Source organism: Eumetopias jubatus, unplaced genomic scaffold, assembly GCF_037043125.1.
Source record: "Eumetopias jubatus isolate StellerSeaLion01/CBP00866 unplaced genomic scaffold, mEumJub1_p1.0 scaffold_6, whole genome shotgun sequence".
In the NCBI taxonomy this organism is placed as follows: Eukaryota; Metazoa; Chordata; class Mammalia; order Carnivora; family Otariidae; genus Eumetopias; species Eumetopias jubatus.
The window spans coordinates 31,801,275-31,824,188 of NW_028274812.1; the positions used below are offsets into that span (position 1 = coordinate 31,801,275).

A 22,914-nucleotide genomic window follows, 5' to 3' on the forward strand; every position below is an offset into this window, starting at 1 on the left:
TGTGTGTAAAAAAAAAAATTAATAAAAAGTAGAAGATTTATGAAAAACGCTTTGAAAAAGAATTTTATATATAGCTAAGATTAGAATATTTAAGAGTGAGTTTTGATATCAAAAGAACACTGATGGAAAATTAGAATTTGGTTTTTCTCTCTGTTAAAAGAAAAACTTTCTTAGATGATTGGTTTGCTTTTTATGAGAAATTACAAACAAAATTTTCTTTACCTTTTGTGTAATCTGCCTAGAAAAATATTTTATGTTTTGTTTTTATCAAATCTTTGATCATTCAAGAAGACAGTCTTAATATTAAAAGAGCTAAGACTTGTTTACAACTATGTAATCCTCTGTATTTGCCTTTAAAATCTCTTATTGTCACCTTGGTTAAATCATTTAATAGTTTTATAATGATCTGTGATTCTTCTTTAATTAAATGCTTAAACTTTTGATTTTTTGATAAACTTCCAAAGATCAATTTTTTTTAAAAGTCTTACATATTTAGAGGTCTTATATATATATTAGGGAAAGAGGGAGACTACTTAAGATAAGTAATCTCTACACCCAACATAGGGCTTGAACTCATCACCCTGAGGTCAGGAGTCACATACTCTTTCAACTGAGCCAGCCAGGCACCCCCTAAAATCAAATTCTAAAATAAAGTCTCTTGACTACAATCTAACTGAAATGTTCCAGAGGGCCCTTGGAACATTTCAGTGATTTTGTTTCTCATCATTAAAGAGAGAAAGTATGCTTGTTTGGTATGTTAAATTACATGGGAAGTATTGTCAAACAAGTAATACTAAACTGTCTTATATTTGTGTAGATATATGCTACTTAAGTAACTATTCTGGAAATTCTATGAAACTTCTAGAAATGTGATATGTCCTGGTATGTTCTTATCTTAAAATATAATGTATTCCAAAAATAACCACATTTCCTTGTCAGTCACATTGTAATGAATTCTAATTGGATCTTTAATCATGGACATTTTTTAAGGCCTTTGTCATTTGTAGACTCAGATGCTTTTTACAAAAGCTTCCTGCAACTGTGTTTCATCTTCAGTGAGACTTATGGAAAGAACCCTGAGTATAAGTTTCTGATAACCTTAAGATCATAAAACTAAAGTTGTTAAGAATTTCTGGAACTAGTAGAAAAACTGGATTCAAGCAGAACAAAAATTAATAACATGAGACTAAATGAACTGAGGACAATTATAATTAAAAAAAATTTTTTTAAAAATTTATTTGAGAGAGAGGGAGGAAAAGAGGGAGAGAGAGGGAAAGAGAGTTGGGGGGGAGGAACAGAGGGAGAGGGAGAAGCAGAGAGCCCAATGTAGGGCTCAATCCCAGGACCCCGAGATCATGACCTGAACCCAAGTCAGATGCTTAACTGACTGAGCCACCCAGGAGCCCTAGGACAATTATAATTTTTATGACTTCTTTGTTTGAAACATTGTTGATCTTTTAAGGTTTTGTTTTTCCAGATTTAAGGAAACTTTCTCTTAAGCTAACTATGACCTATGATAAAATAAAACTTTTCAACAAATTAAAACATTTACCTTTTTCTTTCTATCTGATAACTCCAGAATTTTAAGTGAATGTTCTTATATTTTCGTGGCAATGTATTCATTTGCATAAATTCAATAATAATCTGTTCTCCTTGTATCAGAACATAATTGGAAACATTGATTATATTACTGAGGCTTTGGAATGTCATATTTGAGGGAGACTTGCTAAAAACTTAGGTATGACCAGACAGCTTTAAGGAAATAACGTTGATTATATGGAGCCAATAAGGCCCCTTGGGAAAACAGCCCAATACCTTGCTTGTGGGGTTGCTAGCAACTTTACAGGTAAAGAACGTCACTTCTTGGCAGGTGCAGGAACCTCAGGATATTTTGCAGACCTCAAAAGAGAGGAATTAACCCAAATCTGTAAGTATTACAGGCAAGGTCTGATGGCAAGTATTTGGCTTGGCTTCTGGCTTTGGGAGGCTGTTAAAAGTTGAATCTAGAGATTCCCTGTAAAAAGTTGCAGCAAAGCAGATTTAAAAGGCTCTATATAATCAATTGCTATTCTTGCTGAACTTACATATATAAGCAGGCCAAGGTTCGTTTTTTCCCCCTTGGTTTATTTTATAAACAAATCAGTCTTAATTTGGCTATCTTTGGTAAGAGGAGAGTGATTATAAAGAGGAAGATCATGTTTGAGTAACACACCTCTATGGGTATTAGATTCTAAAAACAGTTCTTTATAAATAAGACTAGATCCTAATTTTTTCTAGTTTCCTTCCATGTCTGGCCACAACTCCTAGTTAACATCTCCAGTTTTTTCCCATAATTTTGACTTGAAATCATTTCATAAATAAAACTTCCCCTTTCCTTGAAGCCCTGCACACTAAATATAAACCGCTTTATGTCAACTTGAGTGAAATCACAACAACTCATATATAGACCATCTTCATGCCTGTTGCTCTGTGGGTGACTCAGAAAGGTCACTGGAGACCCTCGACCTACAAACCAAAAGAATCTGCCAGGTTGCCATTGCCTGCCCTCACCCTATTTGAAGATGCTTTTAGCCTGATATCTAGAAATCTTCTCAACTGGCTACTCTCAGAACTCAGAAACCAGTTTTACAATTTATCTAATCTTAACTATTGTTTTTGTTTTCATAAAAGTGCCTCTTATTTATTATATGATTAATTGAACCATAGGCTTAACTTTGAAAATACATAAGCATCACACCTTCTGAAGTGAGTTTAATTCAATGAACCTATTGTCAGTACTAAAAGACTGTTCAGTGAAATAAAACAACCTGCCAGCGCAACTGCTATAGAAGTTTCAGAGGAGGGAACTCTAAGGAACCAAGAGCAGGGCACCCCAAAATGTGACATGTTGGCATATTGACTATTTTAAATTAAAATTACTTAAGAAACAAACAATGCAAAAAGGATATTCTGACACCCCTCCTCTTTGTCTCCAGAAAACAAGAAATAAATCTCCCATGTATAAGGAGGTAAAGAGATCCTTATTGCCAGAGATAGAAAATGTAGAGCCAAAAAGGCCATATAAACAATCCCTGTTACTTCTACTAATTTACTCCCCCAGCCCAAATTCTGTTTAGAATTCCTTACTAATTGAAGCTCCCCAAGTTAACTTTTCTTTGTCTTGTCAGTTCCTCACAGATTTATTGTCTCTTTGTCTAAAAAGTATGAAAACTGCCTGCCTTGGTTATTTCTTTAGGTCTCAGTTTCATTTTAGGGCCTCCATGCACACTCAATTTTATTTTTTTTCTCCTGTTAATATGTCGTGTCAATTTAATCCCTAGAGCAGCTGGAAGATCTTGAAGGGCAGAAGGAAATTGTTTCTTCCCCACAGAGACAATTTCCTCATGCTCTCTCCTCTGTTTGAGCAGAAAGGCTACGTTTGGGGAGCTTGGCACTTGTTAGGTGGCTTAGCAAAGCTGATGCAGCAACCGTAGTGATCAGGGGACACAGCTCAGGCACCACGGTAGAGCCTGTTGGTCCCCAGCCAGTTAGTTTCATCCAATGGCATTCTACGCCAAGAATTGCAGTTATTCATCTGAAGACCTTCTCTTGACTAGTGCGTGCTCAGTAGGCCACAAATTACAGATTGATAAGGTGGTTACATGTGAGGACAGGGGAAGGGATATATAGTCCAGTGATGAAGTTTCTGTCTTGTCTTGAGCCTGTGCCCCTGGACTGTGACCTTCACTAGTGCTTCTCAACTTCTTTCTTTTTCCCCTTGGTTGAGACAGGAAGGCTAAGAGGGCTACAGTTACCGTTTTCCCTTTCCCCAGGTTAGTAAGGCTCTGGTAAATAGTTTCCCTTGAGGGCAGCCTTTTGTGAAGGAGATGCTCTGGGCTTATTTCAGAGTTGGGCATATTTTCCCCTCCCCCTGCAGGAAGCATAAGGCAGAGGGATTTTGTCTCCACTGTTCTCCCAGAGGACCTGATAGGGTTCCTAGAGGTAAAGCTCGCAAAAGTGTAGGGGCCTCTCTGATACTGGGACTTCCCTAAGTTTTTAACTCTTAAGCTTGTCCACACAGAGTGTTCTGGCAATTTGTCAATGACAGTTAATGTGATCATACCAGTTCTGGCTCCAACCACCTATACCTTAGAATGTCATTTGGAAATAAGATTGTTTCAGCTAGAAGTTAAGATGAGGTCATTCTGGAGTAAGGTGAGCACTAAATCCAATGACTGATGTCCTTGTAAGAAGGGGAAATTTGGACTCAGACCTGCACACAGTGAGAATACCATGTGCAGACACAGGGAAAAGACAGCCACTTATGCAGAGAGAGAGAGAGAGAGGGCTTGAGCAGATCCTTCCCTCGAAGTCCTCAGGAAGAACCAACTCCACTGACACTTTCATCTGAAACTTCTTGTCTCTAGAACTGTGAGATAATTTCTGTTGTCTAAACTGCCCAGTTTTGGGTACTTTGTGATGACAAACCTAGAAAACGAAAGCATACATTTCCTTATTAGGTCCTCACAAATCCCTGCAATAAGAGTCCTTTGTTATATAAGATTTGTTTACATCTGTGTCTACGATGCAATACCATAAGGCTTGCTTAGAGTAGATTTTGTAATTTACTTACAAGGTAGTGAGTCCTGGGGACCACATGATTAATTGTGTTTTCTCTCTATACATGTGAGGACTTGCTCCATTTATCAGCAATCGTCAGACTTCAGCATGATCACCTCTCAGCTGCTGGCTTTTGTGGCAGTTTCAGTGTTCTGTGTCTTAAAAGTCAGCTCCCGGGATACATTTATTGCAGCTGTTTATGAACACGCAGTGATACTGCCTAATGCTAGCCTGATACCAGTGTCCCGTGAAGAGGCGTTGGCATTAATGAACAGAAATCTGGATCTTTTGGAGGCAGCAGTCACTTCAGCAGCAAACCAGGTACCCTCTCTTCAAGCGTGCTGGATTCCACCAAGAGAAAGGGTGGGGGTCTTAGGAGCCAGGGTCCCTGTCCGGAGCAGTTATACTTTTGGAAGACATATGTGTCAGGGTAGCCAACCACTTTGTTGTACAATCAGACTCCTACCTCCTTCTCAAAATTATGACAGCAAGGGCTCTATTACACTTCCCTAATAGTGAGACCACGTTAAGAAAAGGATGGCTTCCATCATCATTAAGGAGCAGCATACCTTTGAGGAACTTGCTGTACATTCAACAACTTTGCTACTCTCTTTTGCGACTCATGGAGGGTGGAGGATAAACGGCTCAGGGCCAGGTGCTGTGCTCAGGGTATCAGTAGCCTTGGTATACCTCGGTGCTCTTAAGCTTGCACAGGTTTTTGGATTAGTTCATAACATCAAAATAAAAGTTAAGTTGGAAATTACTTAACAAGATGTATTATGTACTTCACACTTCTTCATTCTAATTACAAGATAAACTGTATATTAATGCATAGTGAGTCCTTGAGTTGAATGAAGGGTTAAGTATAAGTGTGTGGTTCGAATGGATATGATTTAAACAAGATATTTGTAGATCAGGTGTAGAGGAGGAATATGGGAAGTGTGACTGAGTCATGAATACATACATATAACATATCTACCAATACACATTCTTAGACAATACATTTTAAAGATTATTAAGAATTCTGAGGGTTCTCTGTCAATCTTAGTCCAACTATTTTCTTAAAGGCCGCAGCAGCTCCCATCTGCTCAGGTGAGCAGGTGAGCTCGGGATGTACCTCTGGGCTTGGCACCTTTTGGGGAAGCATGTCTTGAGTGCCTGCCTTCTGAGGAGCCAGAATCACTTTTGCAGGATACAGAGCAGGGAAGGCTGGAGTGGAACAGGAAGTAGAACAGAGAATTTGAGTATAAATCAGTCCTGTGACACTCGGGCACAACGTCTACCTGAAGTCCAGGGAGAGGGGTTATTTTGAGAAGAGTTGGGTTTACGCTTAACAACTGCAGTGGATAGCAACCCTGTGAATAACCTGGAAAGCTGTTGATGTTTATGAAAGAAGGAAAACATTATGTAGAAATGGTGATGGTGAGATTAGACAATACAATTGTGCAAAGAAAATAAATTATAAAAATATAGAAAACAAAGGATTAAGATTGAAAGAAAAAAAGGCCTGGATGGCCGTTGCTCATCTACTCAGTTCCTCAGGTCCCCTTACAGACCCTGTCTTGGATTGTTTGCTTAACTGAGAAATCTTTTAATATTTTTAACAGAGTGCACATATTATTGTGACTCCAGAAGATGGTATTTATGGCTGGAACTTTACCAGGGAAACTATCTACCCATACCTGGAGGATATCCCAGACCCTGAAGTGAACTGGATCCCTTGTAATGATCCCAAAAGGTAATAATCCCAAACAGGTGGTGGACTAGCCAATCATGAACATGAACTTACTTTACCTGGGAGGGCTTTGTAGTAGATCACTGCACAAGATCCACTATCAACTCTAAGTTCAAGATAGTTTTATTATTTTTCATCTTCTGTGGATACACTTATTAAGAAAGTGATTATGAATTGTGAAGTCGCAGAAATCAGTGCTGGAGGGAAACATAGAAATCATCAAATTCAATGTGAATATATTTCCACTGAGGGAAGGAATCTGGAGAGACGGTAGCATAACTTGCTTAGGGTTACAGGAGTAGTTGGTTAGCGGGAGAACCAGAATCAAACTCTAGTCTTCTGACTTCTTACCAGTGACAAGAAAATTGTTGCCCCATGTGGGCCTGTAATTTGAAAACTACATAAGAAAATGGCAAAGTAGAGTCGTGTTAGTTTAGAATTAAAAATTTTCCTTTTATGTCAACAAGATGGCTAAATGAGCTTCATGTATATGAAATCCCAAGAGCTTAAGGTGACTGTCGATGTAGCAGAACAGTGTAAGTGGTTTAAGTCAGGCCCAAACTAAAGAAATATGATGTGTGATGAAAGTAGCACTATTATTTTTAATGTAGACCAAGAAATACCTTATATATCTAAGAGAATCATCTCAGTTACCTTACTTTTTTCTATAGGCACTATTGCTAACATCATAGGAAACTCCCTTTCTGGAATTGCTCTTCAAACCACACAAACTAACTACTATAAATCCTTATAGAGACACCTTGATTTTGACAAGTTTAGTATTATTTATCTTAATCATCTACTTTCTTCATATTTCATTGTATCATAATTGTTTTTTATTTGACCACCCTTCATGCCAGATTTTCAGTTTCTAAAGGGCAAGCACTCTGTGTGCCCTTCCATCATGTGTTGACTTCACTTGTATCTGAATGACCTTTTCCTAGAATAAAATTTTTCCAAAGGCCTCCTGAAAATCCCCACCCGGTTCCATGCATTCCATTTCAAGGAGTCTGGTTGCCTTTTCTATTTTCTATCAGCTAATAGTATCTCCATTCCTTGCCTTCATTCATTTATTTAACAATTTTTTATGTGTGTACCTCTTATGTACAGGTACTATTCTGGACAGTAGGGTGGATAAAATAGATTAAAAATCTACCTTCCTGGAGCTTATATTCTAGTGTGGAGAGATAGTCAATGAAGAAACAAAGATAATATCTATCTATTTAGTTATCTATTATCTATCTACTTATCTATGATATGTAGTAAAGGTAAATGTTATGGAGAAAAACAAAGCAGGACAGGTGAACCTGGTGGCAAGCACGGTGTTTAAATTTTTGGTCATCAGTTGGCTTCATGGTGACATCTAAGTAAAGACTTGGAAGAAGTGAGGAAGTAGGTCATATGGGTATGTGTTCTAACAAAGCATTTGGTAATCTTTCCTGGGTATAGCAAACAGTCTGAAAAATTTAGCTTAAATGTAAATATATTTGAATGTATGATGTACTTTCAAGATTAATAGAGACAGGAGGGAAATACGTAATCAGGACTGTTTAAGAAATGCCTAACACCAGATTTCTTTTTTTTTTTTTTAAAGATTTTATTTATTTATTTGAGAGAGAGAATGAGATAGAGAGCATGGGAGGGGAGAGGGTCAGAGGGAGAAGCAGACTCCCTGCTGAGCAGGGAGCCCGATGTGGGACTCGATCCTGGGACTCCAGGATCATGACCTGAGCCGAAGGCAGTCGCTTGACCAACTGAGCCACCCAGGCGCCTGCTAACACCAGATTTCTATTTCATGTACCAATATATTCTGCCAGTTGATGAAATCTGAAAAGACTTGGGCTAAATATGTTTCAAGTGGTTTGATGTGTTTACATCTGTCTTTCAGACATTAATTGAAGCAAAAGAGGGAGAAAAACTATCAAATAGTCATTCTTTATATATAATGCATTAGAATAATTTTTTCAGATGTGGTTTCTCATCCTTCTTGGTCTTTTTCAAGGGCATGTTTTTATAGGTAATTGCTATGGTTTTGCTTATATTAATTGTACCAATTTGTAGATCTAATGGTCTAGATTTGATACTCGAAGAAAGCTTTTACTACTATCGCCAGCAGATGGCATTAAATTTCCATTCATTCACCAGTTACTTTACCCTTCTCAGCTATTCTTCAATAACCTACCTACTATTAACCATTTATTATTTAAAGGTTGTGCCAATAGAGAATAAATATGGCTACATGTTACATGTAGTAGGTCTCACTTTTGAAGATTGCATTTAATTGCTTTATTGGGACAACTACTGGTAACATGATAAAGGATAAAGAAATCAGAGGCACCTGGGTGGCTCAGTAGGTTAAGCATCTGCCTTCAGCTCAGGTCATGATCTCTGGGTCGGGTCCTGGGATTGAGCCCCGTGTTGGGCTCCCTGCTCAGCGGGGAGTCTGCTTCTCCCTCTCCCTCTGCCTATTCCCCCTGTCATGTTCGTCCTCTCTCTCCATCTCGCTCTCTCTCTCTCTCTCTCAAATGAATAAATAAAATCTTAAAAAAAAGAATTAAATTAATCAAGCATTAACAAGTGTTCCAGTATTTCCATTTTTCCATACTGTCTGGCACTGCCCTAGCCCAATCCTTGTTGCCTTTAATCTGAGCTATTGCAAAAACTTCCTAATGATTCCCTACATTTCGTCTCTTATTCTAGTATATTCTGTACCCTAATGGCCTATTATCTTACAGAAAATTCAGATCATGGTACTTCTGTCCTCAGAATCTTTTTTTTCTATTAAATTTGAAAGAAGTTTATAACTTCTTGTGCTGAGCTCTATCTTTTATGACTCCAGATGCATCTTTTTAAATTCCCTTTTCTTCCCTAACAATGTCTCTGCTCCAGCCAGATTGACTAGTTCCCTGAGCAAGATTTCCTTTTTCTTAACCTCCAACGGTCTTTTTTTCTAATTTTTTTTATTGTGGTGAAATACACATAAAGTTTACCATCTTAATCATTTTTAAATGCACAGTCAGTGGTATTAAATATATCCATATTGTTAACTCAACCATCACCATCACTCATCTCCAGAACACTTTTTATCTAGCAAAACTCAAACTCTACACCCATTGAAAAATAATTCTGCTTGTGCTCATTTTGGCAGCACATATACTAAAATTGGAGCAATACAGAAGATTAGCATGGCTCTTGCACAAGAATGACATGCAAATTCCTGAAGCAGTCCATATTTTTAGAAGTGAAAAGAGGAGACATTACAAGTGATACCACAGAAATACAAAAAATCATAAGAGACTACTCTGAATAATTATATGACAGTAAATCGGACAACTTAAAATAAATCCATGGATTTCTAGAAATAGGCAACCTACCAAGACCGAATCATGAAGAAATAGAAAATCTGAACATACCGTACAATCTCAAAAAGATATCTGCACCCCTATGTTTATTGCAGCATTATTTACAATAGCCAACACATGGAAATAACCTGCATGACCATCAATGGATGAATGGATAAAGAATGTGGTATATACATGGGCGCCTGGGTGGCTCAGTTGTTAAGCGTCTGCCTTTGGCTCAGATCATAATCCCAGGGTCCTGAGATCAAGCCCTGCATCGGGCTCCCTGCTCGGCGGGAGGCCTGCTTCTCCCTCTCCCGCTCCCCCTGCTTGTGTTCCTTCTCTCGCTCTCTCTCTGTCAAATAAATAAATAAAATATTTAAAAAAAGAATGCGGTATATACATATATTCAATGGAACATTATTCAGCCATGAGAAAGAAATACTGCCATTTGCAACAACATAGATGAACACTGAGAACATTATGCTAAGTGAAATAAGCCAGGCAGAGAAAGACAAAAACTGTATGATCTCACTTATACATAGAATCTAAAAATGCTGAACTTATAGAAGCAGAGAGAACAGTAGTTGCCAGGGCTTGGTAGTGGGGGAAATAAGGCAAAATTGGGCAAAGGGTACAAACTTCTAGTTATAAGAGGAATAAATTCCAGAGATATAATGTATAGCATAATGACTGTAGTTAACAGTACTGTATTATTTACTTGAAAGTTGCAATGGGAGTAGATTTTAAATGTTCTCACAATAAGAACAATAAAATGGTAATTATACTAATTAAGAAGTGCTAACCTAATGGTAAACATTTATTAATATATACATATATAAAATCATCACATTTTACATTTTGAACTCACACAATGTTATATATTAACTATATTTCAGTAAAGCTGGGGAAAGAACACAATATTTTCCCATCTATTTCCCCAATATTTCCCTATTTCCCCATCTCTGCAGCCCCTGGCAGTCATCATATTACTTTCTGTATCTGTGAATTTGGCTACTCTAACGACTCTAGCTACCTTATAAGTGGAATTGTATGGTTTTTACCTTTTTGTGATTGATTTATTTCACTTAGCATAATGTCTTCAAAGTTCATTCATGTAGCATGTGTCAGAATTCCCTTCCTTTTAAAGCTGAATAATAATCTACTGTGTATACATACCACATTTTGTTATCTTTCATCCTTTGATGGACACTTGAGTTGCTTCCACCTTTTAGCTATTGTGAATAATCCTGCTATGAACATGAGTATTACAAACATATCTTCAAGTTGCTGCTTTCAGTTTTTTGGAAATATATCCAGAAGTGTAATTGCTGAATCATGTGATGGTTCTTTTTTTAATTTTTTGAGGAACTGCCAAACTGGTTTCCTGGCAGTTCTTTTCCTGACCTCCATCTTTAAGACCGTTGTTTTAGTCCTTTTCTAGTAGGTTTGCCATCTGGTCTTTCTCCAGGATGGTTTCTGTAGGTTTATTCTTTTTTTTTTTTTTCCCCTTTGAATGGGCCATACTTTGCTGTTTATTTGTATGTCTTAATGATTTTTTTGTTGTCGATATTTGAATCTTAAAATGTGATCATTCTGAAAATCAAATTCTTCTCCTTCCCCAGGGTTTAGTACTAGCCTTTTGCTTATTTGTTTGTTTTGATTCCTATAGGCTGTTTCTGCACTAGGCATAAGCTTGATCTGTAAACCTAAGATCTTTTGAGGCATTGTCTTAGCCTGTGTCTTTCCTGGAGCACATGTGATGATTTTCTAAATTCTCCTATATATATATATATATATATATATATATATATATATATATATATATGATTGCTTTTGTATGTCCTAATCCTTAAATGTCTGATTTCAAAAAAAGAGAGAAAAGGAAAAATTAAGGAAGAGGGAGAGAAGACAACTCTGGCTCTTTAAATCCTCTAGAAATTACTTCAGCCAGTAGGAGAAGGACTTGCAACAATATAGTGGTGGTGGTGGTGGTGATGGTGGGGTAAAACAATGGCTGCCTGCCCCTGTGTTTGCACCTCCATGATCAGAAGCAGTTATCAGTGATCAGAACACAGATCCCTGATATTTGGAGGTTAGGGGTTTTAGTGTCCAACCTGGTTCTGTAAGCTGCCCGCATGGTGCTCCAGCATGGCTATCTGTCATGGGCCTGGGTGTGGGGTAAAGCATGGGTAGCTACTGCTGAGCTAAGAGCTGAAATTGACTGAAATTGACTGCAATTTGCCTTACAAGCCTTGAAATAGACTTCCGAATTTCAAAATAGTTGCATCAGTCAGATTCTGCCAGTACAAATATTATCTAGGTGGAGGGATGTATTTCTGGTGCTTCCTACTCTGCCATCTTCCCAGAATTCTAATTCCAAGTTGTTGTTCTTTCACTTGAAGTATTTTTTTTAATTCCTCTATTCTGCCAGGGTTAGTGAACAGAAGATGTGTATCATTGTGCCAAAATATCTATGAGATGTGCCACACATAAGATAAACACATAATGAACACATGATTATAAATGATGATAAATGCTATGATAAAAAATTACATGGCCTAGAATCTTATCCTAGAATAGTTTCCTACAACCAAATTCCCACAAGCGTGTACTTCCTCTGAAATCTATTGTTTTAATCTTTCCCTTCTATGATGTTATTTAGAATTTATTTTTGTGTGTATCACATGATAGTTTCCGGGAATATAATTCTGAATTTTATTAAAAGATAAACTTCATTTTTGTTTTTCTTTTCTAATGAACACATAGGTTTGGCTACACCCCAGTGCAAGAAAGGCTCAGCTGCCTGGCCAAGGACAACTCTATCTACGTTGTAGCAAATATTGGGGACAAGAAGCCATGCAATGCCAGTGACCCTCAATGTCCCCCTGATGGTCGTTACCAATACAACACTGATGTGGTGTTTGATTCTCAGGGAAAACTGGTGGCACGCTACCATAAGGTAAAATTAATTTGCAAACAGTTCAGTTACTGAGTGTTTAACAAAGTAAAGTGGACAAGAAGGAAAAATCATTAGTATAGATAATAAGCATACTTTAGAAGCAGAATGGAGACAAAGCATAGAAAGTAATGATTAGGTATGGTAAGCTCCTATAAAGAGGCTCAAGAGGTTTCCTATGCATTTAGAAACATAGGAATGTGTCTGTGGAAGTGTATGAGAATCAGCAGGAGGTACCTGTATTGAAATATAATGTTGCCTTTTAGACTTTGTCCTTTTAAAGGCATCCCCTGGCATTGGATCAAGACTAGAAGGAGAAACTACCTACCAGATAGACTTGATTTTGAAGAGAAAGGAGCAAAGAAAGTTCTTTGTCCACAGAAAATGGTTAAGGGTTCCTGGCAAATAGAAGTTATCTATTTCAGTTCTATGTCTTGTAAGATTCAAGAGGGTCTTAATAAATAAGGATTCCTGCCTACATATCTATAAAATGTGGAGGTTGAACCAAAGGCTCCTATCAGCTGTAGTAATCTCTATTGTCTTACACTTTTTCCGTGTGAGGACAGTGGTCATGGATTAAATTGGCACTGACTAAGAGTTGTTGGCTTACACTTTTTTCAGACACAGTAAACCCAGGCCAACTTCTGAAAAGAGACTTTTTTCCCCTTCATCTTTTTTTTTTTTAATTAATTTATTTATTTGACAGAGAGAGAGAGAGAGGGAGAGAGAGAGAGAGACAGCGAGAGAGGGAACACAAGCAGGGGGAGTGGGAGAAGGAGAAGCAGGCTTCCCGCTGAGCAGGGAGCCTGATGTGGGGCTTGATCCCAGGACCCTGGGATCATGACCTGAGCAAAAGGCAGATGTTTAATGACTGAGCCACCCAGGTGCCCCTTATCTTCTGTTTATTACAGCATAACCTTTTCATGGGTGAAAATCAATTCAATGTACCCAAGAAGCCTGAGGTTGTGACTTTTGACACCATCTTTGGAAGATTTGGCATTTTCACGTGCTTTGATATACTCTTCTATGATCCTGCTGTTACTCTGGTGAAAGATTTCCATGTCGATACCATAGTCTTCCCAACAGCATGGATGAATGTTTTGCCACATTTGTCAGCTATTCAATTCCACTCAGCTTGGGCAATGGGCATGGGGGTCAACTTCCTAGCATCCAATTTGCATGACCCCTCAAAGAGAATGACAGGTAATGTGTAAGCTCTAAGATTTACAAACTTCATGTAATCAAAAAAGTAAAAGAAAAAATATTTTTTTCTAGCTAGCATGTACTCCTTAATATAATGTTTTCCAGCTCTTAATTTTTGCATATCTAGCTGGTGAAATACTGTAGAACCATCTCAATCTAAATTGTTTTGTAGATTTATTTAGTTTTATTCAACTTATATGCACATTTCTTTTTTTTTCCCCCCTCAAAAATTCACCACTTCTTACATGAAAGTTTCACTTATTGGCTTTTTGATATCATACTCTGTTGGATCTCCTGTCACTTGTTGTCCTTCTTAGTATATTTTACTGAAATTAATGACGTATATAGCTTAGAGAATGTGAGTTTAAAATAACAATAACAACTATGCAATCCTTTTTCACTTTTCTATTTCAAATGCCATCCAACATCACTTTCAGGAAGTGGCATCTATGCACCTGATTCTCCAAGAGCATTTCATTATGATATGAAGACAAAGGAGGGGAAACTCCTTCTCTCACAACTGGATTCTTACTCACACAGCCCTGTAGTGAACTGGACTTCTTATGCCAGTAGTATAAAAGCATTCTCAACAGGAAATCAGAAATTTAAAGGTACTGCCTTTTTTGATGAATTCACCTTCTTGGAGCTCACGAGAGTCACAGGAAATTACACAGTTTGTCAGAAAAAACTCTGCTGTCATCTAAGCTACAAGATGTCTGAAAAGAGAAGAGATGAAGTTTATGCCCTAGGGGCATTTGATGGACTACATATTGTCGAAGGGACGTATTATTTACAGGTAATGATTGTTTTGGTGTCAGGGGAGTTAACCAGATAAAATACAGGACCTCTAGTTGAATTTGAATTTCAGATAAACAATGAATTATTTTTATTATAAGTGTCTCACTTTTGAGGATACCTGGACACTAAAAATTTTGTTTTATTTGAAATTCAAATTTAGCTGGGCATCCTGAATTTTTGTTTGCTTAAACTTGAAATCCTAGATGTCAGTCTGGTTTTAAACTGGCTGGAAAAAAGGCAGGAGATTTATTTACAATACCTGTATTTAAAATGATATGATAATCAAATTATAGATTCTTTTAATGGATGATTAGCCTCTGATATTTCCTGCCTGAAGAAATTTATCCATTTTCTTTATATGTTCACTAAAGCTTATCTTGTTTCCTTAAGAGCTTGACACTAAGCATGTCCTGGAGACATATAGGGTCGACCTCTGAGATACGTAGTAGAGTAGTTTACTACTGCCAAGATTTGGGCATCTCACAGCCCCCAACACTGAAGGAGGAACTGTTATAGGCTGGTAAGGTATGATCCCTAAGAACAAACAACTTTCATGTTCCTCTCGTTTTGCTCTCCTCTTCCCTGATCTGTCTCCCATCCTGTTTCAGGGCTTCCAGTTGACAGTTTCAGCTCCATCCAATCTCTTTCCTACACTCTAATCATAAAAATTACTAAAAGCCATTTGTGATTATTTCACTCTCTTGCTTAAAATTCCTCACTGTCAGATCTGCCATTGAGTAGATCACTGTGGCAGCACTGTGGATGATGAAACTAGGGCAAATAGACTAGTTAGATTATGAAAATGGTCCTACTAGGGCCTGTACCAAGAGTATGTTAGTAGGAATAAGAGCAGGGTATGGAGTCAAGCAATATGTAGAAAACTTAACTTATAGCTGATTTGATATAGAAAAGGAAAGCAGATTGAGAGGACTAGAATGTACCAGGTTTCTGGCAAGAGTGGCTGGGTGAATGCCATGCTCTGACAGATCAGGATGCTGGAGGGGGAGCAGATTGAGTGGTAGTGGGGAGATGCTCAGTTCACTTGGAATGTTCTTGCTTTGAAGTGTTTATGGGACATTCAACTGGAGCCGTGACCGGCAGAATCTGAGGGCAGCACCCCAAATCAAACATGTTAATATGTCTGCTCGAAAACATGGGACTATTCATCCTAAATAGCTTAAATAAAAACATACTTATGTTAGTTCAAGTTAGGTCTCAATGTCAAATGTGCTACAAAAGCCTTTATTTTTACAGAAGGTTGGTCTTGGAATTGAGGACGAGGGATTTTGGTATTATATTCATAATCTTTCATAGGCTAACTGTGATGATAATTAATGCTAGAAAAATCTCTATAACACCAAAATCTATTTCTTAACTAAGGAGAAAAGGGAAAGAAAAGGAGATAAGGGTACAATAACTGCATCTTGCCACAGAGGTTTTCCGAGTGTTCTAGAGTGAATTTTAAGGACATGGGGAAAGAAGGTGCTTGTAGCATTTTCTGGAGTAGAAGATGGTAAAAGATTGGGTAGAGATTTACAGCAGTTGTTATAGGAGAGTGGAAGAAGGAGCAGTTTACATATTTTAAAGAATCATTGAGTAAATCGATGAATAAAGAAGGAATAAACTAAATGAAAGAAGTTCATTCCCTTTACCCAATATACTTAGGAGACTTTCCTCTTTAGATTACTTTCTGTACCGTTTGTCCTCTCCATTTCCTCCCACCAAGGTCAGAGTCATCTAAACACGGGCCTATCAGTCTTCTAGAATGTAAAGCTATTTCCCAACAGGGTAAGAAATTAGGGATAACAACTCTGCTAAAAACCAAAGATTAAATTCAGGGGCTTAACACAACATGGTGAGAACATAGATTCTGGAGTCAGAAATTCTGGGTAAATTCCTTTTTTACTGGGTAATGGCCACCTGCCTTGAGCCAATCTTTTAGCCTCTTTAAACATGTGGTTCATCATCTATAACATATGGATTCATTTTCACTCACTAAATATTTATGTAATGCTTTCTGTGTTCAAGTATTTGATAGAGCCTGAGGATATTAAGATGAGCAAGACAAATATAGTCACTGTCTTCATAGAACTTAATACTAGTGGGAAGACAGGATTGAACAGAAAACTAAGAAAATCACTACTTAATTTTAGTTGTGACAAATGCCATAAAAGGAAAGTACCATGGACAATTAAAGCGTACAACTGGAAGACCTAACCTAGTCCTAAGAGGGGAATAAGGATAATAATAATAATAATAAATTCTTCATAGGGTTTTTGGGAAGTTTGATTTAATAAATGTAAAGAGTTTAGCACTGTGCCTAGCACATAGAAAGTTCTCAATAAATGTTAACTTTTATTATTATTATTATTATTGTTAATAGAAGTAACATAACATTTTAATTATCAGACCGATACCACCAGGTTTTACTCACATAAACACTGGCTCCACTGCGAGCAGCTCCTGATTCAACTCCTTTAGTTCTTTAGTTGTTCTCATAGGCTAGATGTCCTATCCCTTCCTACCACCTGGATTGGTTCTAACACTTCTTTCTTCATTTTAATCAAAGTAATGCATGGACATAACTAAGAAGACAAATAGCACTGAAGTCTTGTAAGACACTAGTTTCTTCCATAATCCACCCAGTCCCTCTTTCTTTTTTTTTTTTTAAGATTTTATTTATTTATTTGAGAGAGAGAATGAGAGATCGAGAGCACGAGAGGGAAGAGGGTCAGAGGGAGAAGCAGACTCCCTGCTGAGCAGGGAGCCCGATGTGGGACTCGATCCCGGGACTCCAGGATCATGACCTGAGCCGAAGGCAGTCACCCAACCAACTGAGCCACCCAGGCGCCCCATACCCAGTCCCTCTTTCTGAAGGCACACCCTTTTGAATCTTTTAGCTGTTTCTTCTGAAATTTACTCATCTGAATCTTTTAGCTGTTTCTTCTGAAATTTACTCATCTGACACCATCTACCTGGAGCTAATGCAGAGTCCACAGATTAAGGGCTCAGCCCCACAAAACTGGTCCCCTCCCCACTTGAGACTCCAATCACAAGTCTAGGTTGTCACTTGTGCTTCTGACCTGACTGACTGTAAGTCAGGGATTCCCATCACCCCTGCCTTGGATTTGCTAATTTTCTGGAATGGCTCATTGAACCCAGGAAAGTGCTTTATGTATTGCTAAGAATTTATTGCAGAGGATATTTTAAAGCATATAAATGAACAACCAGAGGAAGAGATACATAGGGCAAGATCTGGAAGTATCCCAAGCATAGGAGTTTCTGTCCCCATGGAGTTTGGCATGTGCCACCTTTCCTGGCATGTAGATATGACATTCTTGTTTGCCAACCTGAAATCTCTCTGAACCCCATACTTGAGGGACTTTTATGGAGGCTTAATTTCATGGACACGATTGATTAAATCATTGACCATTGGTGATTAATTTAACTTCCAGCTCCTCTCCCCTCCAGAGATAGGGGTGGGGATGGTGAGGCTTAAAGTTCCAACTCTCTAACCGGATGGTAACTAGTTTCCATCCTGTGGTTATTTACAGCTTTCCAAAAATCTCATCATTCACACATACTCAGGTGTGGTTGAAAGAGTCTCCTTATGAGCAACAAAAGCCCCTCCTTTCACATTTCCCTTCTTATCACTAAGGAAATTCCAAGGATTTTAGGACCTTCTATGTCAGGAACTAGAAAAAGACCAAATATATATTTCTTACTATAAATCACAATACCACACACCTCCTTTGTTGTTGTTGTAAGTTCCGGGAAAAGAGTGAATGGGTGATAAAATGTTTTCAACTTATAAGATTGAAAATGCCTTTCCTTTCATATTTGATGGAGTATTTCCCTAGGTATGGAATTCAAGGTCATTGTTTTGCTACTGAGAATTCTTGAGTTATTTTGATTCCTCATCCTTTGTATGGGAACCCCTCTTCCCCCCCATTTCTTAGAAATCTTTTAGAATTTCCTCCCTTCTGTTTCTTCTTCTGGAATTCCTATTATTGGGGTCATGTGCCTTTTGGATTGGTCTTCTAATTTTTTAATCTTTTCTTTGCTATTTCTTTTCATTTTTTCCATTTACTTTCTGAGAATTTTTGTTCTTGATATTCCAAGGCTTGCCTTGAGTCTTTTATTTTGACTGACATGTTTTTATTTTTCAAGAACTATTTTTTTGCTTTATGAGTTTTTTTTTTCTTTACTGATGTTTTGTGGATACAGTATTTTATCTTTCTGAGGCTATTAAGGAAAATTATTTTCCTTGAAGCTTCCTCTGCTTAAATACTCTTTTTTTACTCAAGTTTCCTTTATCTGCTTGTTTTGCTTTCTCTCATGTTAGAAGCTTTCCCCATATGTATGGTAACCCTTTAACATTACCAAAAACTGACTGAAAAGCGGAGCATAGGAGTGATACTTGCCAATTTTAAGCTTCACAGTAGGGTAATCTAGCTGGGCCTTTTACTAGAGGAATCCCTGAGTTAAGTATATTTGGAAACTTCCTCTGGGGATGGGTCAGGTTTCTCAGGTTTTAAAATTCTTCTAATTCCCTTCCTGAATAGTGTTGCCTAATTTAGCAAATTAAAATACAGGATACCCTAGTAAATTCAAAGTTTGGATAAACATTTTTTGTTTTTTTGATCAAACCATTTTGTTGAGGGGCTTTGGGGAAAGGTCGAAGGGCAGGAGGACAGGGAGATCCGATAACCTCGGCCCGGCCAGAACCTCACCTTTCCAGTGTCACAGTCCCCAAAAGCAACAACACATATTTTTTTTTTTTTAAAGATTTTATTTATTTATTTGAGAGAGAGAGAATGAGAGATAGAGAGCACGAGAGGGAAGAGGGTGAGAGGGAGAAGCAGACTCCCCGTGGAGCGGGGAGCCCGATGTGGGACTCGATCCCGGGACTCCAAGATCATGACCTGAGCCGAAGGCAGTCGCTTAACCAACTGAGCCACCCAGGCGCCCAGCAACAACACATATTTTTAAAAATGTAAGTAGGTCCCATGCAATGTTTGGGACATACTTACACTAAAAACCATTTTTAGTATTTTAGTTTATCTGAACTTCAAATTTAACAGGACACCTTTCCTGTGTTTATCTGGCAGTTTTATTTCTGAAGGCTAAATTATTTGCTGGCCACGTTTAGAGGGCCGGGTGGGAGCAATGATCTTGTTGGATGTGGCCCTGGTGGAAGGAGGTGGTTGCAACATTTAGTAGGTTTCATTCATGTAATCCCCTTCAACTAGGGTTTTTCAAAACCTCCACTAAATATCATCTGCTTTACCCTCTCTGGAAATAAATGCCCCATCTTTTATGGGAATAGGGGAAGGACAGTTGCCCATTCATGGTGGGGGACTCAGTATCTGAGGCATCCTTAAAAACTTCCCACCAATTTTCCTTACTTTAGCCACGACTTTACCAGCTCCTGAGGTACCTAGTGCTCCCAGGGATGGAATCTTCTGAGTATTCTGCAGTATAGATAGGGTTGATTCTTGGCTCTCCCATTGCCAGTTTAGGACTTGGCTTTCTTCAGGTCTGCTAAATCATTTGCTACTTTTGCATCAACCATCCCAGCTTCCAACATTATACCATGGTCTGTCCTCCCATTCTATCCGTGTGGGTTGATGTCTTAAAAAACTAATGTTGGTTTCAGCAAGATGTTAAGGGAATAAAATAGAAGCATGTATTCATTCTACCTTTACCTGAAAGCTAATTGTAGCCCATCTTAACACACTTGCTCTAAAGCACTTACTCTCCAACTTCAAAAGTAGAAGCAGGGAGATCAGTTAGAGGCTATTGCTTTATTCAGGCAGGAAGTTAAAGGTGGCTTGAAAAAGGCTTGGAAGTGCAGTACAGATAGAATTAAATAAATATGGATCTTCCTTTTGGGGACTTTGCATCTGCATAATGAGATGACTCATATACTTAGATTTTACATTCAAATAATTATGTAGTAATATAGTGTAGTATAGTTTAACTGTGTAGTATAGTGAGTACTATTTCAGTTCTTACTCAGATAAGAAGTATGTGACTTTTCCAATTCACAGGGATTGCCTCTAGATCAAGTCTAGGGTTCATTAAAACTTTAAAGTTCTTTTGTTGTGCAAAATAGGCAAAAATGTAGAGATTAAATTTGTGTCTAAATTTAACCTTTTTTTTAAAAAAAATAGAACACTTGATTATTAAAAGCATTGCAAGCTTGAGAACAGTGAAGGTATAGTTCATGGCTATTGACCAAGGGTCTGATTGTTTCTTTAAGAGATTTAATCTGTTTGACCGTGAATTGGAGAAAGCAGTAGGGCCTGAAGTCCTTTATTTTTTTTAATTTTTTATTGTTAGGTTAATCACCATATATTACATCATTTGTTTTGGTGTAGTGTTCCATGATTCATTGTTTGTTCATAACACCCAGTGCTCCATGCATAATGTGCCCTCTTTAATACCCATCACCAGGCTAACCCATCCCCCTACCCTCCTCCCCTCTAGAACCCTCAGTTTGTTTTTCAGAGTCCATCATCTCTCCTGGTTCGTCTCCCCCTCTGACTTACTCCCCTTCATTCTTCCCCTCCTGCTATCTTCTTCTTTTTCTTTTTTCTTAAAATATGTTGCGTTATTTGTTTCAGAAGTACAGATCTGTGATTCAACAGTCTTGCACAATTCACAGCACTCACCATAGCACATACCCTCCCCAATGTCTATCACCCAGCCACCCCATCCCTCCCACCCCCAACCACTCCAGTAACACTCAGTTTGTTCCTGAGATTAAGATTTCCTTTATTTTATGAATTAGTTGAATTAGTTGTTAAATTAGCTATCAATGAGCTGCATTAATCTAATGAAAAAGAAATATTTTATCGAACAAAGGGGCATAGGCTTTGCATAGGCGTTATTTCTAGCCCAGGAGGGTGTATCAGTTGGCTTTCTTAGGACTTACTGGTTTGCATTTTTTCTTCTAGATTTGTACTCTGCTGAAATGTAAAACAACAAACTTAAACACTTGTGGTGGTGCAGTTGAAACGGCTTCTACCAGGTTTGAAATGTTTTCCCTCAGTGGCACTTTTGGAACTCAGTATGTCTTCCCTGAGGTGTTGCTAAGTGAAAGTCAGCTTGCATCTGGAGAATTTCAGGTAAGAACATTTGCTTAATATTGACAATTCATTTCATGTCAGAAGAAGCACTTTTTGAGTATAAAACCTACTGAAGTGTTCAAGATATCAAAAATATCTCCATTTGGAAAGAATAAAATTGTTCTTGGGGAATCATGAAGGACACTGAGCAGGTTGAATTTCTTGTCTGGAAATTTTTAGTGTATCCTTAAGAATAAATAAATATATTATTGTGGAGACTATTGGGAGGAGGCTGGGCTGTTTTGGGTCTGTTGAGCAGGAAGAAGACTTGAGAAGGATTTCAGGACTGGTCCCACCAGAGGGAACCCCTTCACATCATGGGCAGTGATAGCCTAGACAAGTTAAAGGGAATTCCTCTCACACCACTGTGTGGGTGAAGACCCAGTGGCTGAAATAGGCAAGAAAGCAAACACTTTTTTTTTTAAAGTCCAGAAATATTTCCTTACTGCATAAACTCTGCCCGGCCATATTCTTCCCCTGACTTACCTGTGGGTTTTGTTCTTCTTTCCCCTTCCTTGTAGGAACAGCTACTGTGGGGCACTAGGGCCAGTGAGCAGGTTGGGAGGCTGTGGTGAATGAGTGACAGGGATGAAAGAGGCTCAGCTCAAAACCCCCCAGTCAATCCCTTCTGTCCCCTTGGAGGAGCCTATTATGTCTGAGAGGACTAGATTTCTCTTAGATACTCCCAAACCCATTGCTTTATGCTTACTGACTCATGGAATACTTCCTCAAATAAGTAAATTATAAGATATTGATTATAGCCATTTCAATAATAAATGAATCAGTGCCAATTCCATAGCTCCAATTTTTCTTATACCCTGTACCATTTCAAAATTTCTTTTAGAAGAGAAGTTAGCCATTATTTTTATTGTTTCTTCATCCAGTTGTACTGAATTTTAGAAGGTGTTATGAGGTTGTATAAGTTAGAGGGAGACCCAATCAACTTCTTTGTGTTTTGATTAGGTGTCAAGTGATGGACGCTTGTTCAGTGTGAAGCCGCCATCTGGACCTCTCTTGACCGTGACTCTATTTGGGAGAATGTATGAGAAGGACCAGACATTAAAGGCTTCATCAGAGCCCCGGGCGTAAACACTAGGAATAATGCTCTTAGTCGTAATGCCAGTTGTGTGCTCATTAAGTTGGTAG

General features: G+C 38.1%; 1 protein-coding gene and 1 non-coding gene across 2 annotated transcripts; both read left to right on the top strand.

The window, feature by feature from the left end:
* Positions 1-4,707: 4,707 nt before the first annotated feature.
* On the top strand, positions 4,708-22,914 carry LOC114225655 (pantetheinase). The gene is given in 7 exon segments (XM_028125379.2): positions 4,708-4,920; positions 6,207-6,337; positions 12,445-12,637; positions 13,546-13,837; positions 14,275-14,633; positions 21,598-21,768; positions 22,732-22,914. Coding segments are annotated over 7 exon segments (1,542 nt in total).
* LOC114225680 (U6 spliceosomal RNA) lies at positions 9,467-9,571 on the top strand. The gene has a single exon (XR_003612618.1). It is a non-coding gene; the product is annotated as a U6 spliceosomal RNA (small nuclear RNA).